Source organism: Taudactylus pleione, unplaced genomic scaffold, assembly GCF_031769625.1.
Source record: "Taudactylus pleione unplaced genomic scaffold, aTauple2 ptg000629l, whole genome shotgun sequence".
NCBI lineage: Eukaryota > Metazoa > Chordata > Amphibia > Anura > Myobatrachidae > Taudactylus > Taudactylus pleione.
The window spans coordinates 1,744,539-1,768,331 of record NW_028285031.1 but is presented as its reverse complement, the minus strand read 5'-3'; the positions used below and the strand labels follow the sequence as shown (position 1 = coordinate 1,768,331).

General features: G+C 46.8%; 1 protein-coding gene across 2 annotated transcripts in view; it reads right to left on the bottom strand.

Annotated features, from left to right (window-relative positions):
• The window catches only part of CANX (calnexin), a 53,067-nt gene extending 29,583 nt beyond the window's left edge, over window positions 1-23,484 (bottom strand). Inside the window, exons 1-3 of one of the 2 annotated variants that reach the window (XM_088454749.1) lie at window positions 23,306-23,484; window positions 6,571-6,810; window positions 2,618-2,691 (exon numbers count right to left, since the gene is read on the bottom strand). In XM_088454749.1, coding sequence (XP_088310875.1) covers window positions 2,618-2,691; window positions 6,571-6,807 — 311 coding nt within the window. In that variant the 5' untranslated portion in view covers window positions 6,808-6,810; window positions 23,306-23,484. Of the gene's footprint in view, window positions 1-2,617; window positions 2,692-6,570; window positions 6,811-16,689; window positions 16,844-23,305 lie in introns of those variants that run through there. The other variant, XM_088454750.1, reaches the window with a different exon arrangement.
• Window positions 23,485-23,793: the final 309 nt, after the last annotated feature.

Sequence of the window (23,793 nt, the reverse complement as noted above, 5' to 3'; positions counted from 1 at the left end):
ACCCTGAAGTAGAAATTGTGGCTTTTCGCATGTAATTGGCTATGGCCCTTAATGTGTTATTACATGGGTTGCTTTTCACAACACCTGCAACATCTCCCCCCCTAAATCCACATCTGGTTGGGCATGTGACACTCAACTACCAAACGGTGCCTTTGGGCCAGCCGCTGGTGCTATACCAAAGACTGGTGTTTTTACATAATGATATAGGGAGTGGAAGGGATTCTGCTGGAGGCACACTCTATAACCTTTCTATTTTGGTTCACCTGTACTAATAAACATCACAGCAATCACTAGGTGACCTATACTTTTGGTTAAACCTGGTGGATAACCAATGGCCTTCCAGGTGTTGTGCAACTACAAGACCCAGCATGCTCTGACAGCTGATACTGGTGCCCAGGCCTGTTTTAGATGGTGGAACTCACTTCTAGATTAATATTCCAATGCTGGAAGAGGATGGTTGCAGTTCTCTTTGCTAAACGCAAGCACTGCATTAATAAGGGAAGCTGGGCAATATCGTGTAACAGTGTTTGCAAAATATGTGCTACAGCGCGTTTTTACACGCTACAGCGCACTGGGGATCCGGTTTTAAAATCTGATCGGGTCCTGTAGGACACGTTGGCGCTGTGTGCGCTGCAGTAGCCTCCCTGCGCGGCAGGGTGTCTCCCCGGCCAATAACCACGGGGCGGCGACTCCCCGGCCAATCACTGTGCGCCGTCTTTCTGACGGCGACTATGCACTGCATCCATCGGGCATCTCTTCCTTGGCTGCAGCAGCGTTGTCGTTGGTGCCGGGCCCCTCTAGAAGCCTGCTCTCCTTCAGCCAGGAGGTGGACACTTCACAGGAGGGTGCCGCAACAGTGACCCGGCCAGGGGGCTCCCAGCAAAAGCAAGGCGGTAACCAGTACCTTATGTGCTGTCTTATCTTTACCCACTCCCTACCCTCAGTACTGCCCCAGCTACTGTCCTTTTCCCCTCCCTGACCCCAGTACTGCCCTAGTTATCTACCCTTACCCCTCCCTACACCCAGTATTGCCTGCCCCTAACCTCTTCCTTGCCCGCAGTACTGCCCTAGCTGCTAACAACTTTCCCCCTCTCTGCCTCCCATACTGCCCCAGCTGCAATCTACACTTGCCCTCTCTACCCCCAGTGCGGCCCCAGCTGCTATCCTGACCCAGCACCAGCAGCGTATCTACCCACTGGCCAGGATGGCACTCGCCAGGGGCGCCGACCAAAGGGGGCGGCGCCGCCCGGCAGTGCCACCAGTAGCCAAGGGGTGGACAAGTCCCCCGGGCCCCACAAGTGTAGGGCAGATCGCAGTGAGAGTGGTCTGCCCTACACAGTTTACAAACAGACAGCGACCAGCGGCAGCTGTGTGTTTGTAATAGCTGCCAGCTAATGAGAGTCTGCCTGACTCATTAGCTGCTGCGTCGTCCGCGGAGGGAGCCGGCTGGAGCTCACTCATGAGCTCAGTGTTCCGGCTCCCCCCGCAGCATGTGAGGGGAGAGACGTCATACGTCATGACGTCTCTCCCAGGCACGAGAAGAGCGGGCCGGGACTCGGCCAGCGGCGGTCGCATCAGGAGCGGGGACCAGTTAAGTTGAATTTTTTTTTGTTCTTTGTGTGTGTAAGCCTGGCAGGGGGGACACTGAAATAGGGGGTGTCCGCTACTGGGGGCAATTTATGGGGGTGGCCTCTACTGGGGGCACTGTATAGGGGGTCTACAACTGGGTGCACTGTATAGGGGGGTCTACAACTGGGGCACTGTATAGGGGACTGCTACTGGGGGCACTGTATAGGGGGGCTACTACTGGGGGCACTGTATCGGGGGGCTACTACTGGGGGCACTGTATCGGGGGGCTACTACTGGGGGCACTGTACAGGGGTGACTACTACTGGGGGCAATGCAGCATAGGGGGGATTACTACTGGGGGCACTGTATAGGGGGTGCTACTACTGGGAGCAATGCAGCATAGGGGGGATTACTACTGGGGGCACTGCATAAGGGGGGTAGGGGGCGCCAGTACATTACCAGGGGCGCTTGGAGCCCTAGATACTGTCCCTAACCCACTCCTTACCACCACCAGTACTACCCTAGTTGCCATTTACCCTTGCCCCTGCCCACCCCAAGCCCTGCCTGCCCTTACTCCCCTCTAGCTGCAGCTCTACCCAAACTTCTCCCTGCCTTTACCCCCAGCTCTGTCCCAACTGCTGTCTGCCCTCAACTCCCATAATATGTGACGGGTCCCAGAAAAAGTGGTGTAGGACCCCAATTTTTTAAAGTGAGGTGTTCCTGAGACCCACAATTTTTTTTGCTCAACGCGATCACTGGTACAACAGGGATATTCAACATGCGGTCCTCCAGATGCTGTGGACTCCAGATGCTGTGGAACTACACATACTTTTTTCTTGTTCACCTATTAGTTCTATGTACTATGTAAGGCGCTGCGGAACACTTGTGGCCCCATATAAATAAAGGATAATAATAATAATAATAATAATAATAATAATAATGCCCGGCCAGTTTTAGCATGCCCAAACAGCAAAACAACAGCTGGAGGGCCTGGTGTATAGTAAATGTCTATACACACACTTGCAGAAAGACATAACAGACCACTTACCCATCCAACGTTCCCTTGTCAAATGACTCCGCAAGATAAACATCACCAGTTGGGACAGGAGCTTTGTAAGTAACCTGCAAAAAAAAAAAAAAGTCAAAGGATGCAGACAAGCTGGTCATTACTGATAAGTTTTACCATGCAATGAAAAATACATAATAGGTGACACAGGAAAACTGGTGCGCAGGTAGATGGTAAAAAGACCCTTCTGGCACAGTTTAGAAAATAAAAAGAAACATCTGACTGGTTGTTAAGGGGACAGCACTTTTTAAAATTAATGGAAGATTCTGACCCTGAACAGACAAGCTTTGCAAGAGAAAAGGAACTCCTCTCAGAGATCGCGTTTACTCGCTATAGTGCGTCTTTTACGCACTATAGACATTTTCCATCACTGAGTCTCACCATACGTGCTGTCGCCTATATGATCTGGCTGTGCACGCCGGGGCCAATAGCAATCCTGCAGTGTCTTTCAATCCAATCATATGAGGTCTCACTCTCCATTCTGGCTCGCAGTGCCTGTTCCACGCTATCAGGAGTCGTCCCCACTACTGGGCTGACTCAGCAGCTTACCCCCAAGCTTTTCTATGGCAACGGGATCTCGTCTAAAGATGAAGGTCCTACTCAATCTCTGTGCTGCTAGTGCATAACATTGCGGCCGGAACTCTCACTGCAGCAACTGGGTCTCTGCTTCTCAATTTCCAGGCAAGCGTACCTGACATCCAGGTGCCAGCTGCCTCTTACCTGCTCCCTGGCTGCATTCTTCCACGGAAGTGTCCCTCTGTCACCAGACATTCCTGTGCTGCTATTCTAATGGACAGCAAGAACTGGGAAGCTTTGCAACTCTGCCTTCCAGCTGTCCTGGACAGCTCCTTCAGGGGTCTACCTGGAGTGCGCCACCACTGCTGGCCGCCAACACCCTGGTGTCACTTGGTCCTGGACTACAACATATGCCTGAGCTCCTTGTACGGCCTTGCAACCACTGGGTTTCATACCGCCAAGTATTTGCTGCAGTATGAATGGCAGCAGAGAGCTACAAAGCAAGTGTCCAATGACCGTGACAGCCTGGAGAAAATGATTTTATTCAGCTGGCGATTGAGTGCCAGACCTGCATAGTAGGGCCAGACTGCCACCATCAAGAAGCTGGGCAAAAGGTTGCTGGACATCCACTTCTGGAAATCTGACCTGGAGATGGATATCTGGAATGTGACAGCTGAGAATGAGCTTCTGGTGCAGCAGAAGGACTGACTGGAGAGGAGCCTGAACACCACCAAGGTCCCACTTAGCACCCCCTGTAACATCTTCCAGATGAAACGTGGAGGAGTGAAAGGGGAACAGCTAAACACACGTGGCCTCCTTCCTCAAAAATACATGTCTACAAGATATAGGGCCAGATTTATCACAATACGCATTTTTAATGCAGATGTGATCATGCCTAAATTCACAGGGTGAAAATGTTACATTTTCATGGGATTTTGGCCATATCCTCTTGCAGGGAAATGCTCATCACCCTGTTTCCTTCTTCGGGACCTCCACGGGGCGCAAAGGACAGGGAGGAACCCTATCAGAAAACTGGTGCTATAGCAACCAATCGGCTAATGCCATCTTCAGGCATTCTGGAGCTTGGCAATTCCAACTGCATAGCAGCCCCCATAGAAGCCTTTTAGTAGCATGGGGTGATCTGATGCCATATGATGGGGATCAGACAGGCATTTTAGGAGAATGTGGGGTGGTCTGATACTACTGTATGTAGTGGGATCAGATGGGCATTTTAGGGGCATGTGGGGGGGGGGGGGGAGGGGTGATAGCATGTGAGGAAGCATAAACTGTGAATTGATCCGGAAACTGAAGTAGGACCCCATATTTTTTATTTTAGAGGATTGGTCCCGGGATCCACATAATTTTGGCAAACCCAGGATCTAGCTGAAAAACAAGTGAAGAGGCTCAGTAGTAGGCGCTGAAGACGACAGATTAGGAGAAACTTGTTTGTGCACATTCCCTTGTTCTTGTGCAAAGAGTTTAAACTCATTAGCGTCTTTCATAACTTCCACAGTGAAGCGTCCACTGGAACGGAGTAATAGTAAAACCGTGACACACAGTACTATTTCTGAGCAGTACTTCCCACGCAAAGCTTTGCGCACGTGTGACAATACATTTGTTTGACAAAGCAAGAGAACTTAGATGAGAAATTTTCTATGAGTTGCGTATAAAAACTAAATATTGTGTCTAATATGAAACTTTGCTTTTTCTGCCTATAACGCTTAAAGGGGGGAATTCAATTGTTTTTCTCGTGCCCACCACTAGTTGGTGTCCACCGGTAGCAATTCAATTGTTCTGCCATTTGGGCGCCCATAGTCGTGGCTGCACACATTTCTGATCGCAGCCTCCTGAGGTGGCAAGCTGAAATGTGCAAGAAGTCCATGGTTTGGGCGGCCCAACATGGACTTTAGAAGGGTTTAGCTGCTTTGCGTGACCAAATCCACTGCTTGAAGTAATGGACGCCCGATCAGAGCAACAACTGCAATGCTCTGACGGGCACCAATTACTTTGGGTGCCCAAAACAATTGAGTTCCCCCCCAAATAGTCCATCTATCAAGTCTATTCTCTACCTATAGGGCTGCATAAACCAAACAGGATTCTGGTCAGTAAATACACAAAAGCTATACAAGCTTAGAAATAAAATGGCAATGTATGATCTCAACGTATAATTGGAATACCATAAAACCAGAGCCCAGGCTTTTTGGTATGTGTAATCCCAGTTGCATGTGATTGGACATTTACATTATCCAATTGGTGCCACCACGCCATGTACACACCCAGAGCTGCTGAGCCAACTCTTGCTGGCAGCATGCTATCTGTGGACAACATCTGGCTGACAGACATTGCAGGACTTCCCGCATAGCCAAACTATTGGTACTCCATCAAGTGGCAGTGAGCACACCAGCGCCTAGTGCATAAAAGAGGTCAGGGGACTATGCTAGTAATAACATTTATAATATTATTGTGTTTGCCAAACCCAGTCCTTACCAACTCACAGTACAGGTACCAAGGATAATCATGCATGAGAACAGGTGGTTTATTACCTCATTCAGTTTGATTTATACACCTGTACTAAAGGACATGGTTTGGGAAACACTAGAAAAGAGAATATAAGAAAAGAGATCCTTTTTTTTTTTAGATCTTTGACCATAGGACTACAAACACTACTGAATAACTCTGCTGGGAACACTTTGGAGCCTAACTATTGATAACGAAAAAAAAACACATCTCGACCTTACAGGGGGAATACTGTAATTATGTTAAACATCTTAACCATTGACATTGTAGAGGAACTTCTACATCAGTTATAGGTAACCTCATTCCCTGCCTCTAACCTTCAAAAAGAGTTGCACATTACTCTTAACCTCAATAGCAATTAAAACAATATTTGATCACTAAAAAAACACCTCTCTGTAATGTATCAACATTCCTTTTAAATACAAGTTACAAATTACAACAAATATGGCAACAAGCAGGAAGGAGCTGGGGCATCCAAGTGAGGGTTCGGAGGGCCACATGCGGCCCAATCCTGTTCTACATACGGAGGGAGATTCAATTGGTTATTTTTAGGCACGCTAATTAACGGGCACCTAATGTAGCAATTCAATTGTTTTTGGCGCCCATTATTGAGCTGGTCGCGCCCAATTAGACCAGGTTTAGCCACGTAAGGCGGCTAAACCCATCTAAAGTCCTGGTTAGGGCGACATAACGGACATATCGCTCATTTCTGCTCGCTTCCTCAGGAGGGAGCGAGCAGAAATGCCAGCAGCCCAAACAGAGCAACAATTGAATTGCTCCATCTGGCTCCCATTAGTTAGAGCCACCGGCAAAAACAGTTAAATCGCCCCCATAGAGTTTGTAATGTACACGTTAATGCAGCTTCATATTAGAGCAATAGTAACTTTAGAGAAAGGACACACCTTTGGAGCAGGGGGCGGGGTGCTGGGATCCGGCTTAGCCTCTTCTGCATCATCAAGGAGATCGTCCAAGTCATCTATGTCTAGCCCATCATCGTGGTCATGATCGTGATGATGGTGGTGATCGTGGTCGTGATGATGGTGATCGTGGTCGTGATGATGGTGATCCCCACCGTGGGCTTTTATGGATATTACACCAAGAACCAGAATGGTCGCACAGAGAATCCACTTCAGATCCATGGTCTAGAAAGAGGAGAGAACAAAAAACGAGTCACAAACCTTCAGTTCTGACAAATAGGAAAACAATAAGAAACTTATGAAATTGATGGCGCTTGCTCCCCAAGTGATCTGCACCGCTACAGAGTAGGGAATACTAGGCAGGAGAACTAGGTAGGAACCGTGTGAACCAGGTGTCTGGGATTTGGAAACCACCAATTGCTGCCCAATGCTCCAATTGAAAAACTGAAAATAAAAAACAGGGGGCATTATATGAAGCAGGGGTGACTGGTGCTCAGGCCCCAAAACTAAGAGCCATCTCCAAAACCTGGGCCAGAGGCTGTTAATTTATTTCACTTATGCTCCAGAGCCAGAAGGGAAGTGGCATATTGTAGCCGAGCCCAAATCAGAAATCAAGCAAAGCTCCAGAGCTTAGTGTTCAGCTGCCGTAGATTCTCCATCTGCTACTGTGTAAATCTAATGTAAACTGAAGCTTATTTTCAATCATTGTAGTGTCATATCATTGGTGTAAATAAGTTTTTCTTGCTTATGTTGTCAGTCGCCGACAGTGGGCATATGGTGTGGTAGTGACGTGAGGGTCAGGTATATGTTGAGGACTGTATGAGACAACCCCAAATGAGGTGATATTTCAGATTTCTCTTCTATAGATTATAACTACAACAGTTAAAAGTAGACAAGGCCTTGTATTCACAAAGTGGTGAATGAGACGCTCGGATCTATTGAAGTCAGCGTGCTGTTAAGACGACTAAACGATTTCTTCTCACTCCCTCCTGAAGGTGCGAGGAGAAATCCGACAAAGTGCCGGCATTGAGGTTGTTATCCAGCTTAACGCAGCGCTAACAGCTTCAAAGCTAGCATTTTAGTCGAAGAATGCTGGTTCTCGCGAGAACCGGCATTAACTTCTGTCGGACTCAACAGCACACTGAATTGACTTCCCTCCTTTTGGTCCTATTCATATTTTTGAGGGATTAAAAAAAAAATAAAAAAAAAAAATGAAGGAAACTAATGCATCCTTCAAAAAGGGTTTTTCTTTTAAAATAGTACTGTGCCCAAATGCCCCACTAGGGACCTGGTGATCCCTGCTGTCTCGCTTGGGTTTCTACAGAGTAACCTTTTCGATTCGCGACTGATCGTGTTAAACACTCGATTAGCCAAGCAGTGTGCCCTCAACTCAGTGTGGGCTTCTATGGGATCGGGAGCTCGAACCGAGAAATATTAAACAGCCCATAAGATGTGACCTCCCAATCCAGACCGATGCTGGAGCGTTATAAGCCGTTAATCAGCCAATACTCTTGAAACGGTACTACATACACAACTATACCATCATTGGTCTGATGGGTGATCGGGCAGAGAATTGTATAGGTGTGGACCCATACACTGGTCACTTGTGATTGTGTCAGGGCAGCCATGAGGTCCACCTCTGGGAAACCCCATTTGTCCACTAGGACCGGTCACTGCGCCCCATCCCCGGAGACTGGCGTCCGTTGTTAGGTTATCCTGACTGCGCAGATGGGCTGCCATGACAGCCATAATTTTTGTAAATACCCTTGAGGCCGTGGATAGGCCAAAGGGCAGAGCCTGAAACTGGAAGTGTCGTTGCAGTATAGCAAACCACAGATAACGCTGGTGAGAATGCGTTATGGGAACATGTAGGTATGCATCCTGAAAGTCCAGTGATACCAAGTTCTATAGCCACTATGACGGATCGTAAGGTTTCCATCCTGATCCTGGGCACCCTGAGAAATGTATTCAGAGATTTGAGGTTGAGGATAGGCCGATGAGACCCATTCGGCATCTGAACCAGAAAGAGAGAACAACCAGTCCCCTTTTGAGACAGTGGAACTGGTACAATTACCCCTGCTTGCAGCAAGGACTGTGTGGCTTTCTGGATCTGCAAGGCCTTGATTTTGTCCGAAGGAGGGCCTCTGCAGAAAAACTGGTGTGGACGTCTTCGAAGAAATGAGAGGGCGTACCCCTGAGAGACCACTTCTCTTACCCAAGCATCCTTGGTGGTTTGACACCAGTACTGGGCGAACTGAAGAAGTCAGCCTCCCACTCTAGGGTCCCCCAGAGGGAGGCCCGCCCTGTTAGGCTGCGGGTTTATCCTCCGGTCTTGGGCTCCAGGCCTGTTTCTTAGGCTTGTCAGTATTTTTGGCAGCGGACTGCCTAGGAAAAGGACTGCCCTTTGGATTTTCCTTGGGGATGAAAGGACCTAAATGAGGAGCTTCGAGACTTTGCAGGAGCAGATGCTGAGGGCAGATATGCAGATTTGGACTTGGCCAACATGTCAACAATCTTGTCCAGGTCTGGCCCAAACAAAATCTCCCCATTATTGGGTAAGGCCTCCAGGCCTTTCTTAGAATCTGCATCCGTGCTCCAATAGCATAGCCACAGGGAACAGCGAGCAGACACGGCCGCGACCCTAGATGTCAGAAGACTAGCATTCAGAGCGGCCTCACCGATATATGCAGCTGCATCCCTATTATGGCCCACCAGTGACACCTGATCCTCTGGAACTTCCAAGGAGTATACAAGTGCGTCGTCCCAACTCTCTATAGTCTTAGCTACCTAGGAGATAGCCATGGACGGGAGGGCTATAGCTCCTGAAAGAGTATATAGACTTTAGGCAAGTTTCCACCTTCCTATCCATAGGATCCTTTAAAAGGAAGAAATGGAGGGCATAGGTAACATTGCACTTTTAAATAATTGTGTAATGTGAGAATCTACAGCAGGGGGAGATACCCATTTCCAGAGGCTCATTGTAAGAAGTGGGAAACAGGAGGCCAAACATTTTTGAGGTCGATACCTCTTACCAGGCATCAGCCATGTGATCCTTCTGTGAGATCAGCTGGTGGAACAATGCCGAAGACACCTTCACTTGTTTAAACAGGGGGTGCATGGATATAGGGGCAGGCTCGTCATCCTCTATAATCCAGTACGGATCTAACCGCACGCAACAAGGCAGGGATATTAATCCTCGACTTAGGCTCCGCCTCTTGCAGAGGGGAGTCATGGTTAGAGTCATCAGCCACCTCTCCATCATCAGAAGACATCTCAGACAGATAGTTGTGGATTGAGATGAACACAAAGGACGCTTAGCTGGCCTAACAGGCTTCTCACTCTGCAACATGGTCTGAAGAGCAGTAGAGGTCACTGCCAGACTTTGTACTGAGGTAGAGAAAACATCCACCCATTATGGAGGTCCACCCTGTAAAATCCCAATGTGGGTATGACCATCTGTTGTGGTACAGAAGGAGTCTGCATAATCAGTGGTAGTCCCTGTGAGGGAGGGACGGGCTGCTGTGGTACTCCCATAGGAGAAGAAACAGCCCGGACCCATGGGGGCGAGGTGTACGAGGTACCTGACGGGTTATAACACCTCACACATAACCCATCTCGAACCACATTCTCCTCGCTGAAAACTGCAGTACAGAATCTACAAGATTGCGTCATTAGTACAGGAATGTGTTCATTACCCTTGTCAGACAGGTCTGTAGGGAAAATGACGCACAATATGGTATTGAGTACAAAGCAACCCCAAGTATCTAAAAATACCAGTCTCGTGCTTAGAGAAGCTGCAAGAACCTGTTGCCTAAATATGGCACAGTGCAGTGGCCAGCAGTAAGTGACAGACCTCACAAATATAGATAGATATCTATCTCAAGCATAAACCACCCTAACAGCTGTATTAGGGCAGAATTAGAGAAAGGGTATAGCCATAAGATGACAGACAGAAAAAAAGACAAAGACAGGCAGCGCTAGCACAAGTCACATACAATGCAGCAAACACCCTGCAAACTCAGTGCCTGGTAGGCAATAGCGCTACATACGCTGACCCTGGGGAGAGGTATGCAGGGGGACCGGACCACGTGTTGTCCACGGAGAACTGCGACTACACCATGAGAAAACGGCCGCCAGAGACCTCAGAGCAGGTGTGTCCAGAGGAGGAGAGCAGTTCAGGGAAGCCAGATTGCAGTGGAAAGGCGCGCTTGGCTGAGGGGAGGAGCCGCTTAAACAGGGAAGCTGGTTCTCCTGGGACGCTGGTTTCCCGCTCCAATTTGTGTCTGGTGGTCCCATGGAGCGCGATGGCCTGAGCCTATGTCCACACACTCAGCCACCTCTGGTCTGTCCCCTGAGACTGAAGGTATAGGCTGCCATACACATGGGTCACAGCGAAAATACACCTTACCTGTCCCGATGTCAGTGTGCAGTCTGGATCCACTCCGGGGGCCCTGGCTAGCGCTGACCCCCGGAACACCTGCCGAGATTCGCAGATCAATACTGGCGTCGCGGCACCGATTAGGTGGCGGAGCGGCAGAACAGACGTCCCACGGACAGTCTGCTGCTGCTCGCTCTCTTCTTGTAAAATGAAAATAAATAAAATAAGCTTTAGAGGCTGTTAAACAGCCCCCCTGCGAAATGGTGACAAGACTCCGTCCAGGCACCAACGAAACGGAGGTGCCTCTGGCTCGAGGGATTGGTTCCCATCACCTACTCCTCAAGGCCTCCCTGTGGAGCATATGGACCCTGACCTTCTAAAAAATGTATTTCTTCTTCAAACACTGGCTTTACATGCTTCTTAAATTCACAATTACCATCCTCAAGTCTGAAGCTTGACTTAATAAAGGATATAAGCCTTAAGTGCAGGTACATTTTACCGTAGGATATAATGAAGGTGTTGACAGTGTTTAAACCATGTCTATCACTGGTGGCACAGACCTTTTCCAAGAGATGACAGCATTTCGGGTAATAATAATACAAACAGCTTATTTCTTCAGCAAACAGCTCTCACAGCCAAAGATATCGCAGTGTAGTTCAGCGCTGTAATATACAGCAAGGGTGGCCAGACTTTTGAACCTCATGATCTACTCGAATGACAAAATAAACATTGTGTGACCTATCATAGTACATAATCTAAGATTTACTCGGTCAACAATGCGGCATGTTGAAAGTTATAACACCTGCACTGTTATAAAAAGAATTACATCAGTTTTTCCTCTACATAAACTTGTGAATGATCACCATTATAATGGCATCCATGAAGAAGACAAAAGCGCTCATGGAAAAAGTGCCCATACATGGTTCGATATAGCAGCCGATCCGACAGATTGGTACGATATCACTGCTATATTGTACCGTGTATGGGTAAATGATATCGGACAGAGTGCGCTCCCGTGGGGTCGTACATCGCACCGCCAGACCTTACTGCAGGTTCATTTGATCTGGGGGATGTGATGTACGATCCCATGCAGCACTATGTTGGGGAGGGGGGGGGGGGGGGAAGGGGTTGAAGGATGCTGGCATATCGGGCATATGTTAAGCCTCCTATGATATACAATTCAATAAAACCTACCTCTCTACACTTGTATCCACTATATACAGAACAGTGACAAAAAAAGTGTCCCTAAGCTCTGGAAAAGCTCATCATTAAGTGTCAAGCCTGTGGCAGAATTACTGACAAGAAAACTTAATGGTTTCTTAATTTAATATGTATCTGTCTGGAAAATACATTACATTATGAGTCATTGTATGTATGATCAGTACAAACTGTTTCCACAATACCTGTACAAAAAAAAAAGGTAGATCATTTGAAATCATGTATGTGACAGTCCATACAACGGACTCCAACTTTTTAGCCAAAAAGGGTTTCATCACTTATGGGTTTAAAAACGTTAAAATTTTCATATAAATACAAAACACAAACTGCAAGCTCATCGGGAAATAATTTCAAGCACGTGTGAGGGAGAATATAAACAAATGTATGCCAAGTATCCACATTATCTACAAATCAATAGTCTTATCTACTACTTAGAACCTGAATAGATAACGATAGTGTGCGCAACCAAAAAAACCCAAACATTTTACTGTGGTCAAGTCCGAAAATAATGACAAAGGTCTAAAAATGCTCTACTATATATAGGTCTGCCAGCATCTGTAATGCTAGCACAGTATGTAAGCGGGTATGACAACTGGTTCCAATCTGCTGTTTATTTGCGTTGGCTGCACTGAGCACTTCTTACCCCATTGCATGAAACGCAAGGTAAACACCCTAAAGCCAGTGGAGTTGCCTGCTAGAACCACCCAAATGCTAACAACACTAGGCAGTTATTGCACTGAGCAAAAAATTGTGGGTCCCAGGTACCCCATAATTTATAAAATTGGGATCCTAATCCACTGTTTCTGGGTCCCATCACATATTATGGGGGGGTGAAGGCAGACAGCAGTTGCAACAGAGCTGGGGGCAAGGGTAGATAGCAGCTGGCGCATTACGGTGGTGGCATAGAGGGGGTTAGAAGCAGGCAGAACTGGGTGTAGGGATGGAGGAAAGGGTATACTGCAGCTGGCACTGTACTGGGGCAAAGAGGGAATTAGGGGATGGCAGTACTGGGGTTAGGGAGGGTGTTAGGGGCAGCAATGGGGGTAGTGAGGGGGTCAGGGTAGCAGCTGGGGCAGCACTGGGGGTAGGGATGAGGCAAGTGTAGATAACAGCTGGAGCAGTACAGGGGAGCAGGGAGGGGGGCAATGGTAGATAGCTGGCGCAGTACTGGGGGGAAAAGGGGGTTAGTGGCAGGCAGTACAGGGGGTAGGGAGGGGGCAAGGGTAGATAGCAGCTGGCGCAGTACTGGGGGACAAGGAGGAGGTTAGGTGCAGGCAGCACTAGGAGTAGGGAGGGGGTAAGGGTTGATAGTAGCTAGGGCAGTCCTGGGGGTAAGGAGGTGGTCAGGATAGCAGCTGGGGCAGAACTGGGTGAAGGGAGGGGGCTAGGGTAGATAGCAGCTAGGGCAGTATGTGGTGACAAGAAAGAGGTTAGGGGCAGGCAGTATTGGGGGTAAGGGTAGATAGCACTTGGGGTAGCGCTTCCGCCTATGCTTCTGCTTGGAGCCCTTGGCCCAGGTCACTTGTCTGCCTGAAGCTCCCTTCTGCCCTGTGCAGTGTCCGCCTCCTGTGTGCAGAGTGCTCAGCTGGTTGAAGCAGCGCAGGCTGCTAGAGGGTCCCAGCACCACTGACAATGCTGCTGCAGCCAAATCACCACTGGACTTCTGTGCAGGTGATGACGCAGTCATTCAGAGACCTGCTCCACCATCTGCCTCTACTTCCGATGCTCTGCCTCCTGCCCAGCCTGCAGGAACCGCGCTCCTCTCTGCTGCTGCCCAACCTATGTTGGCTTCACCACTTCTTTATTTACTCTCCCCGGGTAGCTCATCCGGGAATGGATGCATTACAGTGCAGAATATGGAGAGTGCACTGGAGGGAAAGAGGTGTCAAGACTGAAACGGCAAGGGCGAATGGCTAGGGAGAAGACGCCACGCTGTGATTGGCTATTGCGGCATACACAGTGCCAGCGCATCCTGCAGGACCCGATCAGTTTTAAAAAGTGGGTCCCCAGCTTCCTATAGCACGTATTAAGCGATCACTGATAGGTAACAGACATGTCAAACCTACAGCTGACATTTTATATTTGCATTAGAATTACAGTAAAGTAATCATTACAGCGTATTTATGAGGGTTCTGCATTCTACATATCAGAATTATAATCATATATTCATCCCAACAAACCTAACAAGTTTGACTATGGACAAAAAACCTGCAACACGGTTTGTTAGAACACATGAAGCTACAGATGTGCCCACATACAGCTAGCTTCCCTGCGCGTTAAACAGCCCTTCTAGTCGTGCCATGCTGTAGCGTTCCCACTAGGCTGTTTCAGCAGGGCACCGCACCCTGCCCGATTTCAAAAGGGCAGAAAGAGTCCTAGTTTTAGCGGCCTGCTAAAACTACCTGGCGGGTGTCGTCCCCACCTGCGGGCCAAAGTGTCTCGCAGGGGAAAAATAGCGGTGCCGTGATCACTGCCGGTGAATTCACCTAAGTGGGTTCACTTATACCAAGTCCCCTCCTAATGTGTGTATTTAAAGAACTTTGTAATCTGAGCCAGTGAATACAAAACCACTCCTTGTACATTTCTAATTAGTCGTATGTTTTACTTCATACTAATACATGTTATGCTATTTAAGGCTGTACCTGAGAAACCCCTTGTGTTACATATTGCATGGGCTGAGAACCTTGGCTTTACGATATCGGTTTTTATTGGCAAATGCAAGCTTACTCCATTGTTGTAGGTCCAGGATTGCATTGGCCATACAAACAGACCTCTCTAAGGGGGCAATCTATCTCTACGAGATGTAATGTGTGGGTGCACACATTGCGGTAGTCCAACATCGCTGATTTTACTGCGCACTTCTTTGGGAGTGAAAAGCAAAAGTGTCAATGTCAGCTGCTGCAACGTGCCATTCCAGAATGCACATCATGGCAGTGCAGAATTTAATTGCTCCCTAAATATATCAAGTGATTTAAAATAAACACTGCAGTCTGGTAAAGTACCCATAGCTGGTGGAAGTGTAGAAATGGATCCAAACAAGAGCTTCATCATAAAGAAAAATGACTGAAACCAAAAAAAATAAAAAGGTTATAGAAAAGCTAAGAACTAAGAAACTTGGCAAAACACGGTCAAATTAACAAATCATCATATAAAGCAAATATCAATGGGAGAGGAATTATATAAGAGCAATATTGGAGGGGATTAAATGGAAGTAAAAAACAAAAAAGAAAACCAATGTACTGAAGTGGACATTGAACTTAAACAGAGCACTTTAAATTGGTAAATGATAAGAATTAAAGCAATCCATTTTAAAATCTGAAAGTAAGGGAAGAAAATGGAAAAAAAGCCATAGGGATGTAGATTCTTGTTATAATCACTCCATATCTCCATAATCCAGCGCGATGTGAATGGAGTTCTCGGAGCTATTCAATTAACCGCGCTGTTAGGTCCGACTAAAACCACTTATGTCGGAGAATGGCGGTTACCGTGCCTAAAGCTGGGTGTTTAGTCGTGCTAACCGGCATTCTCAGGCTATAATGCTGACGCAAGGCTGTTGGCACTGCTCTAAGTCGGAAAATAGCATTGAGGTCGGCACTTAAGTCGGATTTCTGCTACATAGACTTAACAGCGCTGTCAATTGAATAGCTCCAGTAACTCCTTCCAAGGGCTATTAGCGTGCCTAATTGAACCGCCACCTTTATGTAAGGAAATAGTACATAGGTTATGGTTCAACTGCTGGCAGAAAATTTGCTTACAGTTTTACCATGTATAAAGTACTGATGCACCCTGGACCATTCTTGGAAATAGAAACATGTAATGCACGTCCAATAGTGGGGGGCATCAGCATAGGTCACAAATGGTTTTACTTGCAGTGGCTAACTCAGGGAAAACCTTGTTTGAAAGATGAAAGTCCCCCCTTTTAAATGATTTGACCCCTGAGAAGTCATCATAGTGATCACAGATCACCCCTGCACTGCAAAAATCATTAGGATATCCAAAGATGATGGAATCTCTCCTATCTTGGCATTAATAAACTCAGGGCACCCTTATTTGAATCTCCCCTCTCTAATGACGTGGCCGCTTAGTGGTTATTGTCTGGTGATAACCAGACAATAAAAATCTGCACTGAAGAAATACTATCAGTAGTGTTCATTCTAGCACTCTGCAACGGTCACTTCCTCTTTCCTGTCTGGGGTGTCGCTCTCCGCTTTGGTGCTTCTAGCACATTCCGCTGATGCAACAAACTGCTGAGATATACAGATTAGAGGAGTGTGCTAGAAGCCCCAGAGCAGAGAGAGACTCCACAGGCAGGAAAGAGGAACAGCATGTGTTGTGACAGGTGCAGGGTGCTAGAATGAACACTATCAGATCCAGCAGATGGGGGAGGGCATGATCTCTCAGCCTAGCATCTAAACATTCAGGTGGGCCCTTATTTGAAAAGATGGGAGTCTCCTCTCTGAATGTTCACCTTTAGTAGTTATGGTCCGGTAATCACCAGACATTATTACCTTATACGACAGAAAGAGCCAAGTCGTCCAGAGATGATTTTGTTCTAATGCTCAGATCTCTCACATCCTGACATCAACATAGGAGTGCCCTCATTTAATGCAGTACATTGTCTATTTCTCTAAATGGTATGACTTGGTGGCTACTGTATTATTCCTCCACATTTTACGTTTTTCATTCAGACTCCTAAAAATAAATATATAGAAAAATGCATCAGCATCTGTTTTTATGAAAACCTAAGCACCTCTATGGAAAGATGGATTAATGCCGAAGCAAAAGCCACAACATATAAAATTATTTCTTCCCCCAAAGAAATGTGCCTGGACATAAACGTCCATCAGTCTGAGGATGTCTAAGTTTGTACAGCACCAACTGATGTCTGAGTTGGGGTCCACTTGCTGCATTGTTTGGCCGGCTATCACCTCACACAATACCTCATTATCACACACTGTGGGACAGCCGTTCTCACAGCATTGCTGCATGAATTATCTGGGTATGTATAAAAACGACACCACAGCAGATACATGCAGTCCCTATGGTGACTGCAGGAATGGCCAATATATCAAGCTCCAAAAAGTACCGTTTTTCCAAGCTTTCCTCATAAAAACTTACACCATCTTTTCATGGCTTAAGCTACCGTAGCTTATAGGCTACAACAGTGGTTCCCAAACTGGGTGAACTTGCAATGATGTCACAAATTAATTATGGTCAATGTGACTGGTAGTTACCAGCATTGGTTTTGCCCATCATTTAATCTGTGGACAAACAGAAGCGCAGCCCTGTCCGCCAGCACATAATGCGATTGATTTAATAATTTTGCCGAGTTTCAAAACAAGAACCTTTTGGCCTAGAGGCGCCAAGGAAACAATTCTGATACTCTAGGGCGCCGTGATTCAAAAATGTCTGGGAACCACTTGCTTAAGTGATCACTTTATTTTTTCTCTTTTCGCAGGCACAGCCTCTTATCGGAGCCCCATGTCACTGTAAGACATTGAGACATATCCCCCCAAAAAGAATTACCGTGATATTAAACTATGCTCACCATGGTAAATGATACATCGGCCCCAATAAACAGGTCTTATTTAATACTGCATTACTGTAAACAAACTTAAAACTTCTAAATGGTAAATGTTGAATCACCAATTCAGCAGATTCAATTAACAGGCAGGATCTATTTGAACCTTGCATGATATGCAGCTGTGGATATTTACAGTTACTAGCATTCATGCTAGGCTGTTTCAGCGGGGTGCTGCACCCTGCCCAATTTTAAAACCCTAAAATGCACCCTGCCCTTAAGGAGGCTCCCCACTGATAGGCTGAAGCTGGTGGGTCTGCGGCACCCTGCCTCCTGCTCCCACAATGTCCCGCGGGGTGGGGGGAGAAAGTAGATGCCGCGCGCATCTATTTACGGTGGAGGGAGAGCTTGGGAGCAGCCCAGCATCTCCGTGAGTGCTGGACCACCTGCTAGAGTAATGGAAGGGGAGCATGCAGCGAGGCCACGTCCCTGCCCACAAAAGCCCACGTCCCCTTTTCGGGTGCGTGTAGATGTGCCCTCTTTATTGATTGGTGCCCTGCCGGATCAAGACCCGAGAGTGAACACTAGTTACTGTAGGAAAGTCTCACTTTTTTATGGGCTGCATGCAAGGTTTTCCTGGCGGCATAACACAGTGCACGATCTGGTGTACACAATTTATACAAGTACACAAGCACTGCTTAAAAACACTCTCTACAGGGTATTGTTATACGGTTACAAAATTCACTGGTAATTTAACCACATAGGGGGGAATTCAACGGTGTGTGAGGTCGCTGGGCTTCGCCGACATGCAAGGATGCCAACATTTAGGTCAGTAGTGTCAATATAGAAAGTTTCCCTCACACCTCTATATGTGGTGCAAGGTAAAACTTGCAATACTGGCGGACACGCACTGCCTTTTTGAAACGTCACAGCACCAATGTCGGGAATTTTAATCCCCCCCCCCATAGTTTAAGATATTATGAGGTAATGTGCTCTCCATTCTTTAAAAACATTAACATATTATGCAGTGATGTACAGAGAATTTCACTCCTTCACGTTGGTACCTGCACCGATGGAGCCTACAACCTAAATTCTAGGGCCAGCTCAGTCAGGAGCAAAATAATCTAGCGGTTTGTCCTAGAACACAGATTTTTGCACATTCAGCCAGAATGAAAGGAGTAATGCTGGGCACACACTGACAAATAATGCCACACAGCAGATAGCAGCACATATGACACAATCAGTCCCCGCCAGCCTCACAAAGGAGTGCTAGCAGTCATCTGTACATTGCCTGATCGCTCAGACTTTCATCATTGTGAGGGAAAGGCAACCTTTTCTTTTTCATGAAGGCTATTACATAAGAAGCATTTGATGGGTGGAGATTAGGGAAGCAGGAAGATGGAAGTCACATCAGGTTACATACAAATGTCATTTCAGCAGGAACAAATGAATTATTGTTTCAAGATTAAGTTATAGCAATATTTCAGATGGTTCTATGGCAAGCTTTTAACCGATGCACCTGTACTACAAAGGGAGAGGATTAAAAGTAAGTGCAAGGAAAACCTGATTATATTAATACTGATATTTCCGAACTACAAAAGATTACTCAAGATCTGAAACACTTTTTGGAACATTTGTTCTGTATCTCGTCCTGGCAAGTTCCATGCTGCAGCTGGACGCGTTCGTACACCCCCGGATCACCATAAATACTTGTGTGCACTGTTGATGAGTTCTACACAGGGATCAATCACCTTTATATTTGGAAGCATTTAATGAATTACAGCTTACCGGAGCATTAGAAAACTTCTGCGAGAAAACCGACATCTATGAAAAATTAACGGCGACACCTAAAAAGCACCTAAAATATCCCCCACACACACAGGAAAATTCAATTCTGTGGGATGTGCTGCCAAACATTGTTGCAATGCTTGGCTACGTACATATCCGCCGTAAATGATGCCCTCAACATCACTAGATTTCCCATGTACTTCCAAGGGTTCTGAGAAAAAACTAGCAATGTTGCTGGTCGCGATGTGCTGTTTCAGAAAAACACATTGCACCCATCACAGCTAATTGAATCTCCCCCATTAAGGCCCGTATTAAATTACAGGCGAAAACCAGTTACCAGCGATAATTTATCGCCGATGACATCATTTTCGCCTGTTTGCTTTATCCCCATATTCAATTTCAAAGACTTTTCGTCGGTGCGAAAAAAGTCTTTGGGCTCGATTCTTTTTTTGCGCGAGGTGAATAGCGCCGGGAATCAGCTCCCGAAGCCATTCAATACACCGCGTTGCTAAGCCCAACTAAGGATTTCTTCTCGCACCCCTCTGGGAATGTGAGCAGAAATCCGACAAAAGTCCAGGCACGAGGCTGTTTTCTGCCCTTCGTGCCTGGAAAACAGCATCGCGCGGGGAAGTTAGGTCGGGGAATACCCGTTCTCGTGCCTTAAACAGGGTGTTTAGTCGCGAGAACGGGCATTCTCCGACTAAACACCGCACAAAATAGAATAGCTCCGGGAGCTATCTCCCGGCGCAATTTACATTGCGGGCAATTGAACCGAGCCCTTTGTAAATAAAACGGGGATAACTTTTCTCCAGTATTTTGCTGGCGAAAAAAAGTGCAGAATTGGGGTTTAGGGGTGCAGGCTTAAAGAAAAATAGCCTGCATCCCTGGGAATGGTCCCTAAAATGAATGTATGTTGAAAAAAATAAATAAAAAAATAAAAACTGGGACACCCCAAAAAAATATTTGACATTTTTTGGGGTTAAAAAAAAAAAAAGTAGGGAAAAGACTTCTAAAATACATAAATTTAATCCAGAGGGGTTCCAAAGTATGTGGCAGGTGTTTTCTTCAATGCGGGTGATGGCGGCAGTTTTTTAAAAATCATTTTAGGGACTTAAAAATATGCTTGCAGACATTTTCAAGTACCCCAAATTTGATGGGCATAGTTCTTTTTCCCCAAAAAAATGGCTAAATGCTCATCTGCATCACCTTCTTCAAAGCTGCATTTATGCACCTGCCACGGCTATGTAAAAACCCGACTTCCCTTCAGCAAAAAAGGGGATACCCATAGTGATCCCCCATGTCTGGACATCTTTAGGGGGGTCCAAGGATGCTTTCCCGAAAATCGGCAATTTTTTTCGCCGCTTCCAGTTTCACTGGGTCCCGTTTTCGCGTCCTTTGAAATTGAATATGGGGATAATCGAGCATACGCACGATACTTTTCCGCCTGGAAAACAGGCGAAGGTGGCGAAAAGTCCTGCAGGCGAAAAGTCTGGACTTTCGCCTCAATTTGAATACGGGCCTAAGCTGGATAGGATGCTACCAAGTGATAACAAGTGGGGGATATATACCATATTCTCTACTGTACTAATCACCAGATGTCCCTTTTGACCTTGGGACAGTTATGTCCCAAGCATAATTAGAATACAAGCTCAAGTGATTAGAACTTTTGCTATATCTATAGTGCATTTTATCATACTACACAAAATACAGAAATGCCCCACAGCCAAATAGGTTCACAGGTGCTTTACTTATATAATTCCTTCTAATAGGTTTAGAATGACTAATAATAATATGGTTGAGTAGTAAATGTATTCTGAGACTACTGAACAATTCATTTGCCCATTAATAAGATTACAGAAAATCTCCTGGAAAATACATAGTACGTGAGAGGATCATTAGCAACATAGGAAGAAAAAGACCGTCTGACCAGGTGGTAACTTTCTATTTTAGTATCAAAATGACTTCTGACGTCCTAAAAATTCAACTTCAATAGAAACATGTGAAATGTATTAATAAAATTCCTACCAACGTGGGGGCATACTTATTAAAGTTGAGCTAGAGACAAAAGCTAACGGTCCTTATTGTCAATGTTTACTACAACTTGGCAACAAGTTTCGGGGTTATCCATCATTCCCCTCCCGCGGGGACAGCTGCTGCCTGAATCCTAAAAGCGACACTTTCACTGAGAAAATTTATTAATTTAACCAAAAAAAAAAAAATATATATATATATATATATAGGACAGGTTAAACAACTACCCAGACTACATATTAGTGCCAATTTAGGACCTTTAACATCCAACTCAAGGCTACTTAAGGTGTATACAAAAAGCAAAAGTGACCTCATGACTCTGTCCCCAACAAACAACGAGTGTGATGGCACTAGAGAGCTTTCGAGCGTTAAGTCTCGGAAGGATGATTCTGCTTGCAGCCAATGGAGGTGCATGCAGAATTAAGCAACTGGCCGATGGCAATGTGTGTAAGAGAATCTGCCCAATAGTGGCTGTTACAGGCAGAGACCATATGACGAAAATTGATGCCTCTTGGAGAGCATATGCCATTACCATAGGTATCTAGAAGACCGCTTTAAAATGTAACACTATGTAACTTTCCATTCTGATGTATCAAATATAAACCAACTCACCCCCAACTACTTTTTACTTTTCAAGTTACAGGCACAGCATCCTAGCAACCAGAAAGTTGCAGGATATGGTCACTAACAACCACAGGGGCTTCTGCTGACCTCCCCCACATCTCATCCTAACAGACACCAGGAAACTGTGAGCCTGAATTGCTGCTATTAGTGCTGGTAGTTTGAATCCTGACATCAAGGATGACTCAGCTAAGGATTTCAGGGGGGGGGGGGGGATTGGTGTACAGGGCTCCATGCTGGTTTTCCATGACAACCAGTAAGAAGCTTGCTTACTGGCACCTGTGATAGAAAGCAGAGTAGCTGGAGAGGTCACTGCCTTAGGGAAGAGACTACATAAATTACACCTAGGGGGGGGGGGGGGATTAAATTTAGAGCGTTGTGCCACCGGGCATCTCAGCAGTGACTGGCTGCACACATATCTGCCACTTACAGTAGTACCAACATCACAAGTAACCCACAGATGTGAAAAGGAAACCTTGCAATGACAGCGGGTGCGTTGTGCCTATACAGAACAGGCACTTCACGCCCATCACTTGGAATTAAATGCCCCACCAATGTGGGCACAAATCAGCAACTATGGACCAGGCCTGTCAACTACACAGGGCAGGATGTAAGCTGCGCTGGGGCAGGGACTGAGGCGAATGACTAAATACCCTATGCAAAGCACTGTGTAATATATGTGCACTAGATAAATAGCTGTTAAAAATGAATAATGAACAGTGGCTTGGGCAGAGCCATCTCTACAGCCTCATGTCTTTTGTACGATGAGGCCATCAATGGGCAGCACCGCATAGATTGCTGGAGGCTTTATTAAAGAGCATACGTCTACAAGAGGCATGGCAGTCAGGGCACTGCTGGTTCCCTCTGATCATTGCTGTTATGCAATAGGCCCCCGAGATGCCATAAGATGGGGATGAGCTGCACTGATCAGTGCCGAGAACTGCCCCATAAGGCACACATGATACATGACAATGAGCACAGAGCCATTGCATTCATGTGTGACGGCTACTAGAGGAAGGGGCCGCTGAGACTATATGAGGTCAGGTGACAGCGCGCAGTATGTATAGATAGATGTATACAGAGGGCGTTAGGCCCGGGGGCAGGCCATGACAGGACGGACGCTGCCGGTGCACCCCTGAGCCAGCCCTCCCCCACTCACTCACCGCCTGGTCACGGTACACTGCCGCCGCCTCCTTAGTCACCCGCCCGCCGCTGCCGCCGCTGCACCAACCGCTCCGTCACGTGTCCTGCCGGGAGTGAAGCAGAGAGGGGTGGAGCCACGCACTGTCAGGGAGGTGGTCACCGCGCCAGGACCCCCTCGCCGCTCGTTCCCGTAACTCGCCTCGCTATTGGCCGTCCCTCGCCCCGACCGCGGGATTGAGAGAAGTCAACGCGGTACCATTGGTTGAAGCGGCTGCCAATCAGTGGCCGGGCGGAGACCTTCCAGGACCTTCTCTGCGTGGATCGCCCGGATTGGCTGCCAACGAGGTGGATGGTGGGCGCTGATTGGCTGCGGGGAAGGGCAGTTATGCGGAAAGAGGAAGTGAGATAGCAGCTGCCTCTGATAGTCCATTCATTCCCCTCACATGCCCGTAAACAATTTGGCGCCGCCTCTGTAATCACATGATATCAGCTCATCATTTAGCACTCT